This window comes from Pleurodeles waltl, chromosome 11 (assembly GCF_031143425.1).
Source record: "Pleurodeles waltl isolate 20211129_DDA chromosome 11, aPleWal1.hap1.20221129, whole genome shotgun sequence".
NCBI lineage: Eukaryota > Metazoa > Chordata > Amphibia > Caudata > Salamandridae > Pleurodeles > Pleurodeles waltl.
Window position 1 is genome coordinate 934196022 of NC_090450.1, and position 19892 is coordinate 934215913.

Sequence of the window (19892 nt, forward strand, 5' to 3'; positions counted from 1 at the left end):
GGGGCATAGGGCTCATGCACCTATGCCCTCACCTGTGGTATAGTGCAACCTGCCTTAGGGCTGTAAGGCCTGCTAGAGGGGTGACTTACCTATGCCACAGGCAGTGTGAGGTTGGCATGGCACCCTGAGGGGAGTGCCATGTCGACTTAGTCATTTTCTCCCCACCAGCACACACAAGCTGGCAAGCAGTGTGTCTGTGCTGAGTGAGGGGTCCCTAGGGTGGCATAAGACCTGCTGCAGCCCTTAGAGACCTTCCCTGGCATCAGGGCCCTTGGTACCAGGGGTACCAGTTACAAGGGACTTACCTGGGTGCCAGGGTTGTGCCAATTGTGGAGACAATGGTACATTTTAGGTGAAAGAACACTGGTGCTGGGGCCTGGTTAGCAGAGTCCCAGCACACTTCTCAGTCAAGTCAGCATCAGTATCAGGCAAAACGTGGGGGGTAACTGCAACAGGGAGCCATTTCTTCACAGTACCTGTACAGTGTGGTTCTCCAGCATTGATATCTTTCATAGATTCACTTGCTTGAATCTTCCCCCATCATCATGGTGGGAGTACCACGGTAACAGCAATATAAGCAGTGTTAAAGCACTAAAATCCAGTAGAAAACAATAGACATTAGTTGCCAACTTACATTGGTTGATGTTTGGATGTTTTAAAACAATCAGAGCAGAGGCCCTGAAACACTCCACCCCTGCAGAGCCACAATGCCTCAGAGTTTGAGCACAAGTGTGATACAGGAAAAAAAAACAGAGGTAAGTACCTGGTAAGCCTTAACGGGGAGGAGGGAGGGTCACATTTGAATCTACGAAAGATATAAATACTGGAGAACCACAGTGTACAAGTAAGTAACTTTTTTTTTTCCTCCAGTGTTGTATCTTTCATTGACTCACATGCTTGAATCAAATTAGTAATCAGTACCAAGTGAACAATGGAGGTGGGTAAGGCAAACCATTCCATCATGACAAGAAGAGTTATAGTAATTCTAAAATCATAACAGTGAGTTCAGCAGAAGGATAAGAGAAGCTTTTCCTGACAAGTCATAAAAAGGTAAGAGAGAGAGTGAGAGGATACACCGTAATGTATATGAACAAAAAATTCAAGTGTTGCATACCTTATGAAAACAGGCATCTTAGTGCAACTTGTCTGGCCTCCACATCTGCTTTTCTCCAAGAAGCCAGGTAGTAGTGCTTCATGCAGGTGTTGGCATTAACCCACATTGCCGTCCTGCAGATATCGGGCAACAACACTCCTGTGACCAGGGCTGAAAAAGCTGTGACATTTCAAGGAATGGGCCTTCACCTTCGCAGTTAGTGGTCTTCCTGTCTTACCATGGCAGAAGGCAATAGTCACAGACACCCAACGAGCAATACCTGCCCACAACAGAGTTGGTCCTTTTCTAGGTGAGGCAAAAGAAATCAGGAGTTGAACGGTCTTTCTGAAGGTTTTGGTTCTCTCTAGGTAGTACTTCAGACAGCGACTGACGTACAGAGAATGCAAGGCTCGCTCTCCAGGTGAAGACTGTTTACTGTAGAATGTTGGTAAAATAATGAGCTCATTTAGGTGGACAGATGTTGCCACTTATGGGATAATTTAGGGTTAGTTGGAGGATGAACCTATCACCACAAATTTGCAAATATGGCTCGTGAATTGTGAAGGCTTGGATTTCACTTATCCTTCTTGCAGAAGAGAGCCAAAAGAAAAGCTACTTGCCAAGAGAGAAATTTCAAGTCAGCCTTGTGGATCGGTTCGAAAGGAGATCTCATGAGCTAGGATCTAGGATAAGACTGTTTAGCTGGCAAACTACAGGAAGAGGCTTAATCTGATGGTAGTCCTGAAAAAGGGCCTTCATGAACCCTTTAACCAGTCTATTGGACCATAAATGACAGGTGCCCATAATGCCTCCGGAATCTAGAGATGGCCGACAGGTGAACTTTAAAAGATGAGTGAGTCCTGATTTTGCTAGCTGCAGTAGATAAGGGAGAATCTGCTCTGGTGTAGACAAGAGAGGATGGAGAGATTGGGAAGTACACAATGATCAAAGCCTCTTCCGCTTTGCAGAGTAGCATATGCTTGTGGAGCAGCACAAGCTTTCAAGAAATCGATCTGCAATCCTCACAAAGACTTAGAGTCCAGAACTCACTGTCGTGAGGAGCCAAGCTGACAAACTGAGAATCAATTTGTGCATGTTCAATATGCCCCTCGTTCATCGACAGGAAATCCTCTGCTGGCTGGAACGGGATGTGCGGGCACTCTGATAGGCGAAGAAGCTTGGTGAAGCAATACTGCCTTGGCCACGCTGGGGGGTATGAGTATGAGACAGCAAGGTTCCTCCATCTTGTGTATGTTCTTGGGAATGAGTGGGAATGGAGGGAATGCATAAGTGAACATCCCTGTCCATGCAAAGTGGAATGCTTACCCAAGAACCTGATTGGGAGTATCTGTTGGCATACAAGTTGCACTTCTTGTTGCAAAGAGTGGCAAAAAGATCCAGGTTTGGAGAACCCCAACGCCTTAACTGCCGCTGATTGAGCTCCCACTCGTGGCACTGCTTGTTTGTCCTGCTTCAGGTATCCACCCGTTCATTCTACAGCCCTGGGACATGCTCTATTTTCAAGGAGATGTTGTTGGCTAGTAACCATTCCCATATCTGTTGAACTTGCACTGAAAGCACCTGTCACCATGTCTCTCCCTGTCTGGTGAGATAACACATGGTTGTAGTGTTGTCTGTTCTCACCAAAAATGACAAGTTGGGGAGCCTGGGAAGGAAAGCCGGAAGATCTAGAAAAATCACTTTCGGCTCTAGGAGGTTTAGGAATGACAATGACCCCTGAAAGGTCCATTTCCGTGAACCTCCATGTCCTGCAGCCTTCCAGGGAGGCCTCTGACATTATCACTACCTGGGGTAACACAGGATGGAACGAGAGACCCTGAGAGAGATTCTCCATATTCGCCCACCAAGAAACTGTTGATTTCATCTGCGGTGTAAGCAAAATAGTGTCCTCGAAGGAGCCCTGGCACTGGATCCACTGAGTGTCCAGTTGCGCCTGTAAAAGCCACAGTTTGGAATCAATGGGACGCATGATGACATCATCCCCAACATGAATTTGTACTCTTACAATAGTGGGCTCTCCTGCTGATAGGGATTTGGTGAGTAATTTTAGATGGAGAATCCTGTACTATGTGGGAAAAGTGGGAAAAGCTTTTGACACTTCTGTATCTAGAACTGCTACCAGAAACACAACCAATCTGGGCGGAATTAGAGAAGATTTTTTCTTGGTCAGTTTGAGACCCAGAGATTTGAAAAGGTGTAGACAGGCCTGAGTCAATTGTTTTGCCAAGTGAAAAGTGAGGCCCATTGTTAACCAGTCGTACAGGTACTGGAAAACCTGCGGTACTGGTCGCCTGAGAAAAGCCGCCACTGGACTCATGCATTTTGTGAAGACTCTGGGAGCCGATTTCAACCCAAGGGGGAGCACTGTGAATTGGTAATGGCTCCCTGCCACCTCGAACTGTAGAAACTTTGTGCTTTAGGCATATGGGGATATGGAAATATGCATCTAGAAGATCCAGGGAGGTAATGCAGTACCCTGTATCTACTAGTTGGAGAATCTCCTGCAGGCATAACATCCGGAATGGTTGTTTCATGATGAATTTGTTTAAGATCCTTAGATCCATTACTTACCTCCACTTTCCTGACTTCTTTCTGACAAGGAAAGAAATGAATAAAATCCCATGTTGCATTGACTTAGCGGGACCTCCTATATCACATCCTTGGAGGGAAGTAATCATTTTCCTCCTTTAGTAGAGAAAGATGGCAATGCAATGATCTGCACAGAGGGAGACTGGGAGGCTTTTGAACAAATTCCAGAGTGTGACCGTGCTAGATTACATCTAACACCAATTTGTCGGGAGAGATGTGCTTCCATTGATTGTAGAATTCGGAAAGGAGATTGATGAATTGTAGTGAGACTGAGGCGACAGGTGCCTGTGTTACATCAATGCCTCCTGGAACCATCCTGTGACTTTCCTCCAGCCGAAGGACGTTGACACATTCGCTGCCTAGAGCGGGATGACACTGAAGTTGACCTATAGGGTTGTTTGCGACAAGTATGGGGCTTGAAAACCCTGTCAGGAGTAAGGCTGATATTATTTTTGGAACAGTGCAGGAGGCTGGCCTGGTTTGTAGTGGGTTTCTAAGGTACTTACACCTTACCAGGGCCAGTTATCCCTTATTAGTGAAATGTAGGCAGTGTCTAGAAGCCAGGCTCTCTAGGGGTAGCTGTAGCTGAGCAGCCAAGGCTTATCTAGGAGACCAGCAACGCTCATGCAATACCACTGTAGTCACACAGTACTCACACACATTAAAGAAAATACTCAGTGTTACAAAAATAAAAGTACTTTATTTTGGTGACACAAATGCCAAAAATACCATGGAGACCATACCCCCTTAGGAAGTAATTCACAAATTATATACACTAGTATGCAGAAATAGCTGTAAAAACAGATAGAAAACAGTGCAAATTGTGAATATCACAATAGTTAGAAATGGGCCTGGGGGAAACGCAAACCATATATTACGAAAATGGAATGCGAATATCGGTTTCCCACCTAGGCAAGTGAAGTGTGTGGAGGGGTGCTGGGAGTATTAGAAAACACCAAAGGTAAGTAATAGAACCCACCCCAGAGCCCAGGAAAGCAGGAGTAACTTTCCTAGAACACACAAGAACACAAAAAAGAAGATCCAGGATAGAGGCCGAAACATTGGTGGTATAACCTGAATATCCTGGACTCGCTGCTCAGGAGGATAAACCCGAAACTGCACTGTGTCCAGAACAGCTAAGATGAAAGGGAGCCGGGTGTGACTTCACCACGTTTATAGAGAACCCCAGAGAATATAGGAGGTTTGCTGTCATCTGAAGGGGGTTGTCGAGAGCCTGGGGCATCGGAGCCTTCAACAGCCAGTCTTCGGGGTAGGCTACGAAAAATCCCTAACCTGCACAGATGAGCTGCTACCACCAACATCACCTTGGTAAACACCCCAGGGGCACTGGTGAGACCTAAGGGGAACACAGTAAACTGAAAGTCTTGTGGCCCATCTTGAACCGCAAGTAGCGCCTGTGGGCAGGCAGGATGGGGATGTGAAAATATGCATCCTGCAAGTCCAATACTACCATCCAGTGTCCTAGATCTAGGGCAGACAAACCTGAGCAAGAGTGAGCATCCTGAATTTCTCCTTTTTGAGGAGAGATTGACGTCCCTTAAATCCAGGATAGGGCAAAGACTCTTGTTCTTTTTTGGAATCAGAAAGTAGCAGGAATAATAACCACTTCTTACATCTGATGTCAGGACACTTTCTATGGATCCCTTGGCCAAGAAAGCCGTAACTTCCTCACGGACAAAGATTAAATGATCCTCCATCAGCTGTTTTTTCAATGGAGGCATAGAGGGGAAAGACTTGAAGGGAAGGAAATAGCTATTCTGTATAATCTGCAACACCCATTTGTCCGATGTTATGGAACGCAAGTAAGGGAGATGAAATTGAATCCTTCCTCCAACTGGATGAGCATAGTCTTGCAGAATCATACTAGGAGGACTTGGGCGCTGTGGAAGAGGGGGGCTGGGTGGTGGCCGACCTCTGGCTAGACCCTCTGGGTCTGAAGGTAACACAACCTTGTCCTCGCACTGGATGCTGAGATGATGGAGGACCGTGGTTGACCTGTGGGCGGTGTGGTACCGCACCCCTTCCAAGGCCTCGAAAGTTGCAAAAGGCAGGCTGATGGTGAGCAGGCGCCGAGCGACCCAAAGATCTGGCCGTAGCGCAAGAGTCCTGAAACCGCTCAAGCACGAGTCTGCCTTTTTTCCAAAAAGGCGTGAGCCATTGAAGGGCATGTCCTTCGGTTTGCCTGGACATCCGCTGCAAAGCCAGACGTGGTGACGAACAGCCACTGTCGATAAAATCGCCCTACCCAGCGAGTTGGTTGTGTCCAAACCACACTGAATCGTAAACTTGGCTGCGTCTCTTCCATCTTTGACGGCTTGAGTGAGTGCCTGCATGCCCTCCGAGACCTGGGGCAGCACCTGTGCCACCGTATCCCATAAAGTATGGGGCAAAACAGCCCAATAGGCACGAGGTGTTTGTGGACCTCAATGCCAGGCTGGAGGAAGAAAAGATCTTCTTCCCAAGTTGGTCCAGCCTCTTGGATTCCCTATTCGGGGGAGCAAAAGTCAAGGCAAAATGGGAAGCTTCAATCACCATGCTCTCCGGGGTGGGGTGTTGGGTGAATAAACTAGGGTCAGGAGGAGCTGCCGAATGGCGGCAGCCAATTGCCCTATTTACAGGAGCCTGTGTGCTGGGTTTGGACCACGTCCCCAGCAGGACATCAGTAAGGGCTTTGTTGAAAGATAACATCGGCTCCGATGTAGAAATCCCCGGCTGAAGCACCTCTGTCAGGATGTTAGTCCTGACTGGCACCATAGGCAATTCTAGGTCCAATACCTCGACTGCACTACGCACCACCATGGCATATGAAGCTCCCCTCCTCCGTAGCCCCAGAAAGTGAGAGCAGTCCAGTATCTGGAGAAGTATCCAGTCCATCGGTGTCAGACGACATTGTTCCGGCTCCTGATCATCTGGAAGGAAGATGGGTCTCGCACCACCGGTGGGCGCAAGCGGTGGGGGGAGCGTTGACATCGGGACTGACTATGAGGAACCGGCATCAATCCGGATCTGATCCTGGGGTCCCCAACGGTGCCAAGGTCGAACCCGATGGGGCCCCTGCTGACCCCTCAGGCCAGATGCCTCACCAGCAGGGGCAGCCCACTCAAATACGAGACGCATGGCTTCGTAAAATTCCCTGAATTGAGCGGGGGTCACTCCAGCTCACAGATAGGAGGGGGAGACGCGAAGTCTGCCCTGGCATCTGCTCCTCAGAACCGTGCTCAGAACATAAACATTCCTGTGATGTCTCGTCAGCAGCCGGGCATGGCGAAGTCGAAGTCTGCTTGGACATCATCTTTTTGTACTTCTTCCCCGAGTGCCCGTAGCACCTTGAATGAGAAGAAGAGGACTTCGGGTTCCTGGAGGGGTCCTACGACCTCCTCGAGCGGGACTGTGACCTCCTAGGAGTCGTGCCTACCGACGTAGACTGCCGGGGCGCCAGGAGCTTCAGAGACCGCTCTCTCAAAGCTTTCGGGCCATGGCCCAACAGTTGGAATACAACATTGAGTCGTGGTCTCTGTCGATACACCAGAGACATACCTGATAGGGGTCCATCACCGACATGGTGCAAAAGCAGGTGCCACACGGCTTGAACCCAGTCTTCCTCGAGGACATCTTGCACAGATGGAAAAACTTCGACAAAAAGGTCGAAAAAAGGCTGCTAAAAAAGGCAGAGGATAGCTTGATCCCGAACCTGCGCTGAATTAAAAGAACTGACATACGCACGCTAGAGTGGTGCCTTTATAGGCGACCATGACAACACAGACTGTTCCAACGACGTCACCCGACGGCGCGCACAGGGTATTGCTCAGCAAAAAATTCTGGATTTGAAGCTGATGCCAGGGAAATCAAAGGTAAGGAATCTGCAGCTAGAATCTCTATCAGATACTCTTTATATCACTGTTATTGTGGGGCTCCCACCATGACGAAGGGGAAGATTCAAGCAAGTGAATATATGAAAGATACTATACTGGAGACGTAAACCACCTTCCAAGCACATAGCTTACTTGAACAGTATTCTACTGATGTTCTTTTGCTGTAATATTTATTCAGAGGTTTAAAAAATGTCATCCAGGTATAATTACATGATGAAAAATACAATGTTGTCATATTTCTGCCTGTTCCAGTTCAGACTCACAAAAGACAACCAAATCAATTTCTTTATTAATGATCTTTGGTTAAGTCCTTCATCCTAATCTGTGCTGACAGGGCGAAATGGTGGAGATCAGGTCTGAGGGGACTAATGCTCTGACTTGCAAACAAATGGAAGGGGTCTGGAGTGAAACATCTGCCCTTTGTTGCATAGAAAGGCTACAAAGGTTTGAATGAAGAGTAAGAGCCCTGCTGAATGCAAGGAGTAGAAATTCGAAATAAAACTGTGCGAATTGGCAGTGAGAAAATAGGATCATCTTAACTCAAGAAGCAGCCAGAAATACAGCTATACAACTCTAAAATCATAATGATACCAGCTTATATAACAAGATGCATTCAAGTATCATAGCAAATAGGGCACAAATGGGAGTGGAGGTGTGCAGACAATTCAGTGGGAGACATTTATTGTTAAGTTTCTACTCACTGTGGGCATTGAACATGTTTGTGGGGTACAGTTTCCATTGCAGACTTAAATCTCCATAGCAAGGCTGTAACAAGAGATGCTGTGGTCTATGATCCATTTGCAAAAATCTATAGAAGGTGATATAAATAGTTGCTGCTTGTTCAGGAAGAATCAAGCAGACTTGCAAGAGTACTCCCAGAAATTCCTTTCCCAGGAAAAGTGTAAGAAATAGTCCCACACCCCCCCCCACACCCCCTCCACCGACTCAGATGGGAACCCATGTGAGCGTGCAGTCAATTTGCCCAATGAGTTACTGAGGTAACAGGGCAGTCTGTATGAAAGAGAAAACATTGAAGAAGACTACCATAAAGGACCACCAAACAAGAGGCAGAACATAGGGCCAGATGTACAAAGCTATTTAGCGGTCACAAAGGGTGAAATGTTCTGTTTGCGACTGCTAAAGAGCCATGTACCATGTGCCAACCCTATTTTATAGGTCGGTAACCTATTACTAACTCGCAAAATAGGGTTGGGACTCGCTATAAGGAGGTTTTTACGATACAGAGGTGTAGTGGCACCACTAGGGAACCACTAGAGTATCCCCCGCTCACCAATGTTGTTGAGCCCTTTGCACTACGAACTGCAAGATCTAGACAGTTACTTGTCTATATCAGGCACTATGGGCCGATATAGTAACTCCTCTGGAAGAATTACCTTTGAAATAGGAGGAGGACCTCTCTATCCCCATCACAGAGACAGAAAGGGACACAATACCCTAGCATATATACAGTCTCATGTAACAGCAGATTTAAATGAATACACTTTTACATCCTATGACAACAATTAGGTCTTCACATCCTAGACCAATAAGAGATGTGTGTCGCATGGGTAGCTATCTGTTGAGGGTACATTAAACTATAACCAACTCAGAACATTAGCCAGAAGTGCAAGTTTGGGGCGTGGTGGGGAAGGCTGTAAGACTGTTAAAGAGAGGCAGAATTCCCAAAGATGATTTGTACTATACAGTGAAATGTGAAAACATTGTCATATTAGAAACTGAACAGATATTAATGTACAACAGATTTGGATATCTGTACAAGTTGGTCGCCTGTCATGGATTTCTAATGTTTTTACAGATGTGAAAATCAATACAATTCTGTCTCCACCCCTCCCCCAAAAAAAGAAGGAAACTGTCTAAACTGCTTTATTTTTCAGTCTACTCAGTCGACATCAATGCAAGAGAACATCAGTTACCATAGCAATCACAACCTTCGATTGCTGCAATCATGAAATATGGGGCTTAACCTGGATTTAGATGTGCTTTTTTCTGTAAGTAATCCTAATTACTACAGATTCATCAAATAATATTACCAGGTAACACATTAGATCCAGAAATGTTTTGGTTCACCAGGTGGCACCCTGAGACTCCAGTCAGAGTCATAATTCTACGTGATGCAAGGGCTCCAAAGAGAAGCCACCGGAGAATCTGGAAATCCATTCTGCCTCGGCGCATGCATTTTCTGCAAGCATTTACAGATAGACAGTTTGCCAAATCACAATCTAGACAAAAAACCTTAATTACCTACTTAAAGAGGGGAGCAGACAGAGTGATGATGCATCTCTAAAATACAGAGTACCCATCCTAAAAAGTGTCAAAGGTAAGTAAGTTGTTCTTCTAGATACTACCTCTCCCTCATCTCTTAAATTACTCCCTTAGCAGCAGGATCCTAAGGAGATGTGTGAAAAATATCCACACAAGAAGAAATGGAGGTATCCGCTGTAAGATAAAATGGAGAATTGTGCAGATAAAACCATCTAAATATTAGAATACCATATGGTAACATGTCGTAAAAAGATGAAGAGGCCCAAGTGGACACGTATGTCACAGCCCTGGAGATATCAAGGACAGGAACTCCTCACGTCAAAGCAGTGGTCGTGGCCTGGGCTCTGCTGGAACGGTCTATCAAACTTTCCAGGCCCACGCACAGCAGATCTTGATGCAGATCCCCCTCCTTTATTTTATTTACCACAGTACCTGATCACGCTTGACATAAGTATTTTTTTTAAAATCAAATAACGTTTTATTGATTGACTTTCCACCTATACCAAGGGACTTCAAACTGGGTGGAAGAAGTCACAACCTTAGATAAAAAGGTCTTCCAAGTCCTGAACACTATTTAGCCTGGAGAAAATCTGGTGTAGAGTGATGGCACTGAAAGTGCCTGCAATTCACTCAAGCAACAAGCTAACTTAACCATAATGAGGAAGACAGTTTCAAAAGTGAAGAGATGCAGGAAGCAACTATCCATAGACTCAAAGAGCAATGAGGAATGTCAAGACTAAGTTAAAGTCCTACTGGGGCATCATCAACAGTTTAGGGAAAAACGTGTGACAAACATTTAATGACCCTACTGTTCACTGCAAGGTCTTGTCAGCTAGAGACACAAATAAACAAAAGGACTTACAACAGATTTGCGTGTAAGGTTTCAGTGTCCCAGGCACCATATCAGTTCATAAACGTGTCCCGTATAGATTGATGGAGCCATGGTGCATTTGCTAGTGAGAATGACATCCACCACCTCAAATAGCAAATCGAATGCAGTCAACTGCAGCCTCTTAATCTCCACATATGGGGAGATATGCTGTGGAGACTAAGTTGTAGGACCCTGCTCCTTTACTGAGACAGAAGGACCTCCCAAAGTGGTAGCCTGATCAGAGGCAGATGGTCGTGCTGAGGACTTCTGGGTACCACCCTCTCCTGGCCCAATCTAGAGTATTTAGGATGACTTGGGGCCCATGTTCTAGACCTTCCTCAAAATTTGTGGCAGGAGAGATAGCGTATGGAAAGCGTCAAGGAGTCCTTCTGTCACTCTAGCCAGAGTGAGTCTCCTAATAAGTGCTCTTCTGGAAATGCCATTGCACAACACTGCTGACACTGTGCATTCTCACAGGACCCAATTAGATATTGCCAGGGCTCTCCTGACAGGAAAAATACACCCGGCTCCTCCTCTGGATGCAGACACAAGCCATGATCTGCCAGATGAAATCAGCTCAGTATGTCTGCTCTGGCATTCAGGGACTCTGCTAGATGGTTGGTGATCAGAAAAATGTTCGGCAGCCACCACGCAAAGACTCATGGCACAGGGCCCAGAAACCCATTCCACCATGCTTGTTGCAGAACCACATAGCAGTAGTGTTGTCCTGCACTAGCAACTCCGTGATGGATGGCAGAAAATTGGATTACTGTAAAAGTCTTTACCTTACTGTTCACCAATACGCTTTCAATAAACTTCAATTGCTTCAAAATGCAGCAGCTCAGATCCTTCTAAAGATGCCTAAATATTGTTCAGTGGCTAAGGCTATCAAACATCTTCACTGGCTACCTTTACACCAAAGAATCATTTAAATCTATGTATTACTTACAAGGTGCTACTTGGCTCGGCCCATGAGTTCCTACAGAAAGGTCTGGCACTGTATTCCTGTAGACGACCACTCAGATCTATGAATGCCAAACTCATTGTGGTCTCTAAATTCAAACGAGCCACCTGGGGTGGCAGGATCTTCTTCCTCAGTGCTGCAAAAGAATGGAATGCACAACGTTTGGACACTAAGAATGCTTCAAACCTCCTACAGTTTCCTAAGTCACTAAAGACCTGGCTTTACAAATCCATATGATTACTATTCTCAAGTCTCCGGTTCATCTACTAAGCTCCAAGATGCCTCCAGGTATTTGCTGCTAAGAAATATTTAAATCATACTTTAGTAGGAGGGGAAAGGCTGCATGGCATCAAGGTGCTCACAAAATGAGCCGGTGTGAAACTGATGACTTTGATTAGCAAAATCCACTGGAGGGTTCATGAGATACAGCTTTAAGGAATATATAACTTTAGCATCAACCGCAAACAAGCATTTGTCAACAGAAAAGTTTGAAAAAGTTAGCTCAGCAACTCCGGCCTGAGTTAGGGACCAAACCTGACAGCACAGAGGTCCAGAGAGGTTACCTTGGACAGTTACCTGGCCACAAGAGCTTTTTTAGAGAAAGATCTAAACTTTACAGGATGACAGCCATTGATGATAATGGAGTGGTCCTGATGCAGAGGGATGCACGCTCAAAGATGTTCAAGGGTGCTGTGGAGTTCACTGGGGTGAAGTCCGGTCGAGTCTTTGGCCCACAGGAGAGTAAGGGAGACTCTGGCCACGGAGTTCGGAGTCCCATGATGTCCACTTTGCAGGGTTCCAAGAGCTGCCCATGCAAACTTTGCACTTTTGGAACACCGCGGTCATGGTGCAAATCTTTTGTGGAGGCTGGTGTCTCTCTGGGGCGACAAACCCAATCACAACCAACACTCATGAGTCCAGCAGACATGGGTGCACCTTTTGGCTCTCTTCAAATTGTCCATGGGGGTGCCCAGTAGCGGCAAGGCTTCTGCTACCAGAGAGGAGAATTGGACTAATGTAGCTTTAATGTCCTCAGTTCTGTCCTGGGAGGCCAGCCAACTGACTCTTGGAGTCTCTGCTTTGGTCTGGGGCTGGGAGATCAGTGTTTCCCCCATCTAGGCATGCAAAATAGGGTCCAAACTCTTCCAGCCCAAAGTGCAGCAGGTGCAGTCGCTCTGGCGTCACAGCCTCTCTCTGTGTGCTTCCAATAGGTGCGGAGTGGTCTTCTTCTCGTCCTCTTTCCAGATGTAGAGAGTACTGAGGGTCAACTTGCCAAGGGTGCCATATTTATCTCAGGAAAGAGCCCTGAGGGGACCACGCGGCCACTAGTTGATGGGCAAATGGGTCCCCTCCTACCTAGTGATGAAGTTCCTGTGATGTGTGGTATCGGACTATCCCGAAGTGACAAATTCTTGCCCCTTCCCACATGGCACAACCCATCCTCGGTCGTGAGGAAGCCCACCCTAGAGGTGTGGCTACCTGGGAACAGTACACCCATGATAGAAAGCAGTTTTGGGGCGAGTTTTCCGCTTTTGGCCCTATCTCCATTCTGTCTGCAAGGACAAAAGGCATCCTAATCAGGGGTGCTGGGCAGCCCATCAAAGGAGGCTACCCCTTTGAAGCTTGCTTCTGGCTAATCCCCCAAGTGGCCATCCTGGCAGGGTAGATAGCACCTTGCTGCTGTGGCACTGCCTTTGTCTTTGGGCCTGGGAGTCGTTCACACGTCTGTCTGTGTATTTGTGCCTTTGTGAGCCTGCTGACTGAGCAGAGTACAGTGGTCACTTTTCCAAAAGTGGCCAACTATTAATAGCGCCATTATTTTCGACATGAACATCAGATCACATTTAGTGTCGTGATTAATTTGATACCTCACATGACCCAGCTTGGTAGCCTCCGTCAAACGTTAGCCAGGTAAACCTGTGTTAAGCCAATGGGCCTACCAACTTTACCAACAAAGAATTTCAATTTGGAAGTATTTCTGCTGTGAAAGACATATTGAAGTGTACAAGACTTACTTAACAGAATACAACTCCATGCCATAGGTCTCTCTATGCCTTCCCTAGGGGAGAGACATATACAATGTTAAGGCGCAGGGTGAATTTGCCATTAGTTTGAATGGCAAAGTCCAGCTGACAGTGAACACTGTTCTTCTAGTCTGTAGTGGCAGGCTGGGAGCCATTTTGTACCTTGTCATATGAAGGGTGGCACAAACAGTGCTGCAGCCCTGAGTGGACAGACTGCATTCCATGCCCTTGTTACCCTGATTACCATAAACTAGGGATTTATGATAAAGTCAAGCATTGCCAGTTGGGCGAAGCTAATTTGACATATACTTTGTATGGGGTCAGAACACGGATCTAGTTAGCAGGTCTCGGTGCACTACGAGTCGAAAAGCCAGCAGCGTCAGTCCAATAAAGTGGGGGTGAACATGCAAAAAGAGGAATTTCCTCAAGGATGCCAAAATACAGGGGTGGCGCTTATATGTGGCTCTGCTCCATAATTTCCAGGGCAGTTTTGAGTCAGCATGGCACACCACCCCATTGATCAGTGTTTAGTACAATTGCTGGAAAATTGTCCATGAGGAATATGGGTGTAGAAGTATCCATCAGAAATAATCTGTTATAAGCCTGTAATGGATAGACCACACAATACTATTACAGCAGAATATTTTTCAGCATTGAGAGTGACCGAACTAGGAAAATATACTTTTTTTTAGTTTAGAGTTATGGTATGATGGTCCCTTCAGTAACAAGTATCTTGTGACATGGGTATCCTAGCAACTCTGAGTCAACAGATCGACATTCAAGAGAGCAGATCAATGTAGTGATAGGCTTTATGAATTGCAGGTGGAATCTGTGTGTGTACAAAGGCAGGACGCACACTAGGCACTATGCAAACTAAAGGCAGGGACTGTGCTCTCTTGACAGTCACTTATTGGCTCACTTGCACTTGAAGACAGCTGGCTATTAAACCGATTTCATTTAGTCTCTGGTGAGAGGCAGAGAGTACTTCTTGGCATGATGTGCCCCTGTTTCTGGACTACGTATGCTGGATGGGGGCTTCCATACTGGCAAAGTCAGCTAATGCACTGGGGCAAGACAGAAAAGTTACAGCAGATAATCAGGCTAAGTCAGTGCCTTGATGAAACCTGCCTCATGGATTTCTGCGCCCAGGAAGAACAAGAGCATGGACCATGCAGATTGGCGTTAACAAAGGTATTCAATAAGCTAGAAGGTGCTCCAACAACACACTGTCAATCAGCACAAGTACACTTTAACAATTCAAATTCCAACCAACTACATTGGAGGAGAGTTGTTCTCAGAGGTGTTTCTGGATTTCCTGTTCCCAGAATTCACTGTGGGGCTGATGTCTATGTTACACAGTCAAGTACAATCCCCAAGGACCCTTTATAGCAGGAAATCCTCTGCATTCCACTCGCACAGCACTTGGATAAAAGAAGTAGAAATAGGAAGAAGAAATTGGGAGTAAAGATGTTTTGTAGCTTTGTGGACAGCAGGCATTGTTCACCTTGCACTCGCCATTTTATGGATCAATTCTTTTTTTTACTAGCTTTGGTATCTCTATGTTAGAAAAACAGTATAAAGCAAAAGGTACCAGGCCATCAAGTGGTAAAGAAACATCCCACCAACATTCCTCCGTAGCCTACCCTCCTCTCCCTCCCAACACACATGGCGAAAGAATACATCTTGAAAGCAAGTTGCTTGTTGGGTGACCTAGTTGAAGTGGCTTCTAGATGGAGAAATAAAAAACACCTAGCTAAATTGCGAGATTAATCAACTGATGTTGGTTTATTCATGTGACAAACGTACATATTTTAGTATAGTAAGGGCATGATAATTACCTAAATTCTGTGGGTTAACAATTGTATGGAAAGTGCCCATTCCTCACAAAAGGCCTCCATTTTAAGCTCTGATACCATCGTTAGTTTCTATATTCCCAACAGATTCCCAGATTCGGTGAAGGCAGTTTATAAATTCAGGGATTTTATCTGTGCCCCACAGTGCTAGGATGGTCTGTCGAGCTGCACAAATAGCCATGCCTGCCTTTCACTGAGTAAACAGAGAAGGTTTGTTTATTTGAGAGGCCCAACAGTGAGCAAGCGAGGAAGCTGTTTCATGCATGTGGTGTCCATGTCATCTATGACCCGATTCCATTGTGTGTTAAGCTTGGGGCATTTCCAAAGCAGGTGCAGTAGATACTCCATATTCGAACACCCTTTCCACCACTTGGTAGATTTCTCAAGGGCCCAGCTGTGAATCCAACTGCCTGCTCAGAAAGGGTTTGATCGCTTTACCTAACAGTCAAAGTTGAATCTAATGTAGTCCAACTGATCATTTTCTGCAAGGCCATAGTCTAACTTTAATTGCTTAATCAAGATAATGCCTGTGCCATCAAATATCTGACTTGCCTTCTTACACCCAGCCTCTTTCCATGAAGCTATCGCTGTGGAATGATGAAAAATGTTGGGGTTAGAATAAATAGGGGTCAAGGACGATGGGAAAGAAGTCAATTGTTTCTTGCACCCACCATGTTAAATTATAAAGATCCTCACTAACATTTAGGGCCACATGTAGTCACTGATTTTTTTAAATAGTTATTGCCTCAAAGAAGCACATAGTACTTGCCATTCATCATTTAAATATATATAAACATGAAAGAGCCATGTTTGTCACTGATAATTGGCCTTAATTTACTAAGAGAGATCAGCACGCATTGCATCTGAGCCCAGCTACTGCTCCCTAAAAATATTAACTGCTGCAACCAAACAGGACCTGTCCAAAGGAAAATCAGGGATACCTCATTGAGACTATGTTGCAGGGTGACCAACTCTTCATCTCCCTTGTCTCAATGAATATGTTCGCTTCCCTGAGAAGTACTCTGTCTACAGTTTTAAGGGGCCCCTTTGCAAAAAGGGTCAAGTATGAGAGCCCCACCAGGACAAAGTAAAACAGAAATGTCGGTATGGACCAGACGCACAGATTGCTGTGCCATCTTTCAAAGCAGACTACATCGTGGCCTCTTCTAGTCGCCAAAGAAACAGCGTCATGGCTCTACATCCTCATTTTCACGTATTTTAACATAGTTCTTACTTTATTTTTCCTCTTAAAGAGGTCGAACTTTCAGGAATGGCAAATGTTTCCTCGACTATGAGGTGTAGCTCACATAGAGAGATATATTCTAAAGCAGCACAGTTATATTTTCAGATGGCACTTAAACAGCATTAGTGCAAAATTAGTGATAACTCACAATAGAAAATAAGTACAAATGAAAAGAGTGGAAATTGATCACACAAAACTTACTGTGCAACTATCACGTAGTGTGTCAAACTTCTGCTGGATTTCATCTCGATGTGCCTAACAGAGGAAAAAAACAAATGCAAAAATTATAGTGGTAACTTGATATAGCTTTGGAATGGCAATTATGTACCCATGGCTAGTCCTTGTTTTAGGTTCACAATATTCTTCAACCAAAAACCTCACCCAAAAATGACTGAAGTTAAATGTGGCCAAACAATAAAAAGTATGTTTAATCACTGAATTAGGTTTGAAGATGTATGACCAAAAACACATATGAAGATTAAGATTGAGAACTAATGGGCACCACTAATTTAAAACCTTATAGAATATGGAGAACCACCCAAAACTGGCACCTTATGTCCAACATGATTACCTCTTGCCAAGTTAGAAAATATTCTCCATTTCCCACATATGGAAAAGAAGACAACTGCCAGCAGCATTAACTGTGCTCCTCTGTTGTCATCTTACCCTAAGAGCTTGTATTTCCTCCTCTGCTTCTGCTGTTGTCTCTTCCAGTTCAGTCTTTGCCTGACGGAGTTGAGCCTCCAGAGTTGAACGGGCAGACTGTAGACCAGAGATTTGAGACTCCCTTTCCTGAAGGGTCAGCTGAAATTCTGTAAGCTGTCGCTTTAGTTCCAGTTTTTGTTCCTCATGTTCCAAGCTTACCTGGAATGAGATAAGTGACTTATTGATACTATTTATCACATTCAATATACTGTATTTGTATCTCCTTCACTAATCCCTGAATTTTCAACATCAGTTTTAGTCATCTCATGCTCGGTTACTAAACTAGCTGGTCCTTCATTCACACAAGTAATGTAAATTCCTGTAGCGACATGATGCAGCATTCAACCATCACATTTTCAGTTCAGTAGATGCTATTAGTAAGACAAACAATGCACAAATCAATATAACGTCCAGCACAGAAATGAATTAATGTCATAAGTTTTGACTATTGTATGTGTAGCTTTTTGGTAGTTCTGATTTTCTAGTACATTTATTGAACAACATGTATCAAAATCTGAAAAAAAACTGTGTGTTTTAAAATCTAAGGAACTTCCCAGCTGACAAAGGCTTTACTTAAACGCCATCCAGAGCTCTGTTGTCTCTCACCTCAATGAAATCAGTGGCTGGCCCAAGCTAGCAGTACTTATGATCACAGCTATTAAAGTCTAACAGAACCAGAGAAATTTCAATGTGCAAGGGTACAGCTGAAAAATAAAGGCTGTACTACTGTTGAGAAAAGTGTAATGGAGTTCTAGTGACAGGGAAGACGGTTTAAAAGATATCCAGTAAAAATCAGCACAGTGGAATATGATTTGGGTTTTTACTATGAAGCAATATTTTAAAGCCTCAGACAGATGTGAGCATCTAGCCCAAGGGAGTACCATGATGATCTAAAAGTGAGGAAAATATTAACATGGTGATGAAGCATGTGTAGCAAAAACAGCAGCAGTTTGCAGTAAAGCACAATTGAGTGATTACAAACACCAAAATGCCAAGTTTCAATCTTTATGTAGTCTTCTTGTACACCTTTTGACTCTCCTACTCCTGAAGTTGACACACCAATATGCTGCTGTGTCACGCTGAGCTTGCGACCCGTACCTGTCCGCAACAAATGCTCAGACACCTAAAAAGCTCCTGAAAATTTGGAAAGCCTGAGAGACATGAGTAGACCAATTGCCTGATTTGTCTGTTGAAAAGGAGTCTCTGCTATCAGTAAGTTTGGGTTAGATGGGTATAATACCTTAACACTATACTACTTGTGCGGGCTATGCAAAAAGACTCTTCCAGTCTGAATGTTTGTGAGGGGAAACATAGTTTGGGGAAAGTGGGACGATTTCCAAAAGCAAAAAGGGAGAAGAGAAATCGGGCACTAATTATAATGATCCATAGTGCCAGCAAAGGTTTTTTTTTTTTTAGCAATAGTACAACACTGGCATGCTTCCACACTTCTGGGGCACTTTCTGTAGAGAGAGAGAAAGATTGAAAAGATCTTCTAAGTGAGCACTGACCACAGTACAATTGGAGGTGATATTATGGAACGGACGCGGATCCTCTGGTGATCTTGAATGTGTAGTATAAAATATATAGTATACCAGTTCTATGTCCCACCTAATATTTTCTATGACTATCCCAAGACACCTTTTAGCTGCTAAGTGTGGCTGGTATTGCAAGTGAGAGAAAGAACAAAGCTCAGGTTAGATATCAAAGAGGTCAAAGAGATTACTAATCTTATTCCATAAAGATCAGAAGAGGCTGGAATGGAGAATTTGCAGGCCAATGGATGAGAGAACTCTCTTACTATTTCTTCCTCAGAGGAAACATTTTCCCAATTCTCTGTTTGAAGAAAATTCTTTGTGTTTTCATGATAGTGCTAACAGTAAACATGTACTGCATTTTATCAGTTTCAGATTTCAATGCCCTCCATATGCGTTCCAACCATTTGCAGTCTTGCTTTTGGCCTACGAGTTTTTCTGAATACAATTTAGCAGAAGCTCATTCCTTAGATTTACTAACCTTCAGAAGGGCAACTGTGTCAAGTGCTTCAACTATCGCCATTAGAAAATTCTTCACTGTTATGTTAATATAGGAAGACTGATTTATGGTGGACAGTACAAGTTTCTCTGTGATATTGTCACAATTTACCAATTTCCACTAATGGCAGTAGGACAGTGATCTGGGAAGACAGCAGTGGGGAACTGTGATAAAGCAATCATTGACAACTTACAAGATGGTGATCAGACGAAAGTAAAGGAATCAAGTGTATCAATCTCGATGGTTTTTATATTCATGAAAATGAGGTCCAGGGTATGAACAGTAATGTGAGTGGGGCAGGTAGCATTTTGAATGTGTTCGG

General features: G+C 44.7%; 1 protein-coding gene across 2 annotated transcripts in view; it reads right to left on the reverse strand.

The window, feature by feature from the left end:
- CIT (citron rho-interacting serine/threonine kinase) overlaps positions 1-19892 on the reverse strand; it is a 1039445-nt gene that overhangs the window by 495028 nt on the left and 524525 nt on the right. For both annotated transcript variants that reach the window (XM_069215034.1, XM_069215033.1), the window contains exons 23-24: positions 17501-17698; positions 17036-17089 (exon numbers count right to left, since the gene is read on the reverse strand). In XM_069215034.1, the coding sequence (XP_069071135.1) occupies positions 17036-17089; positions 17501-17698 (252 nt within the window). The remainder of the gene's footprint in view (positions 1-17035; positions 17090-17500; positions 17699-19892) is intronic.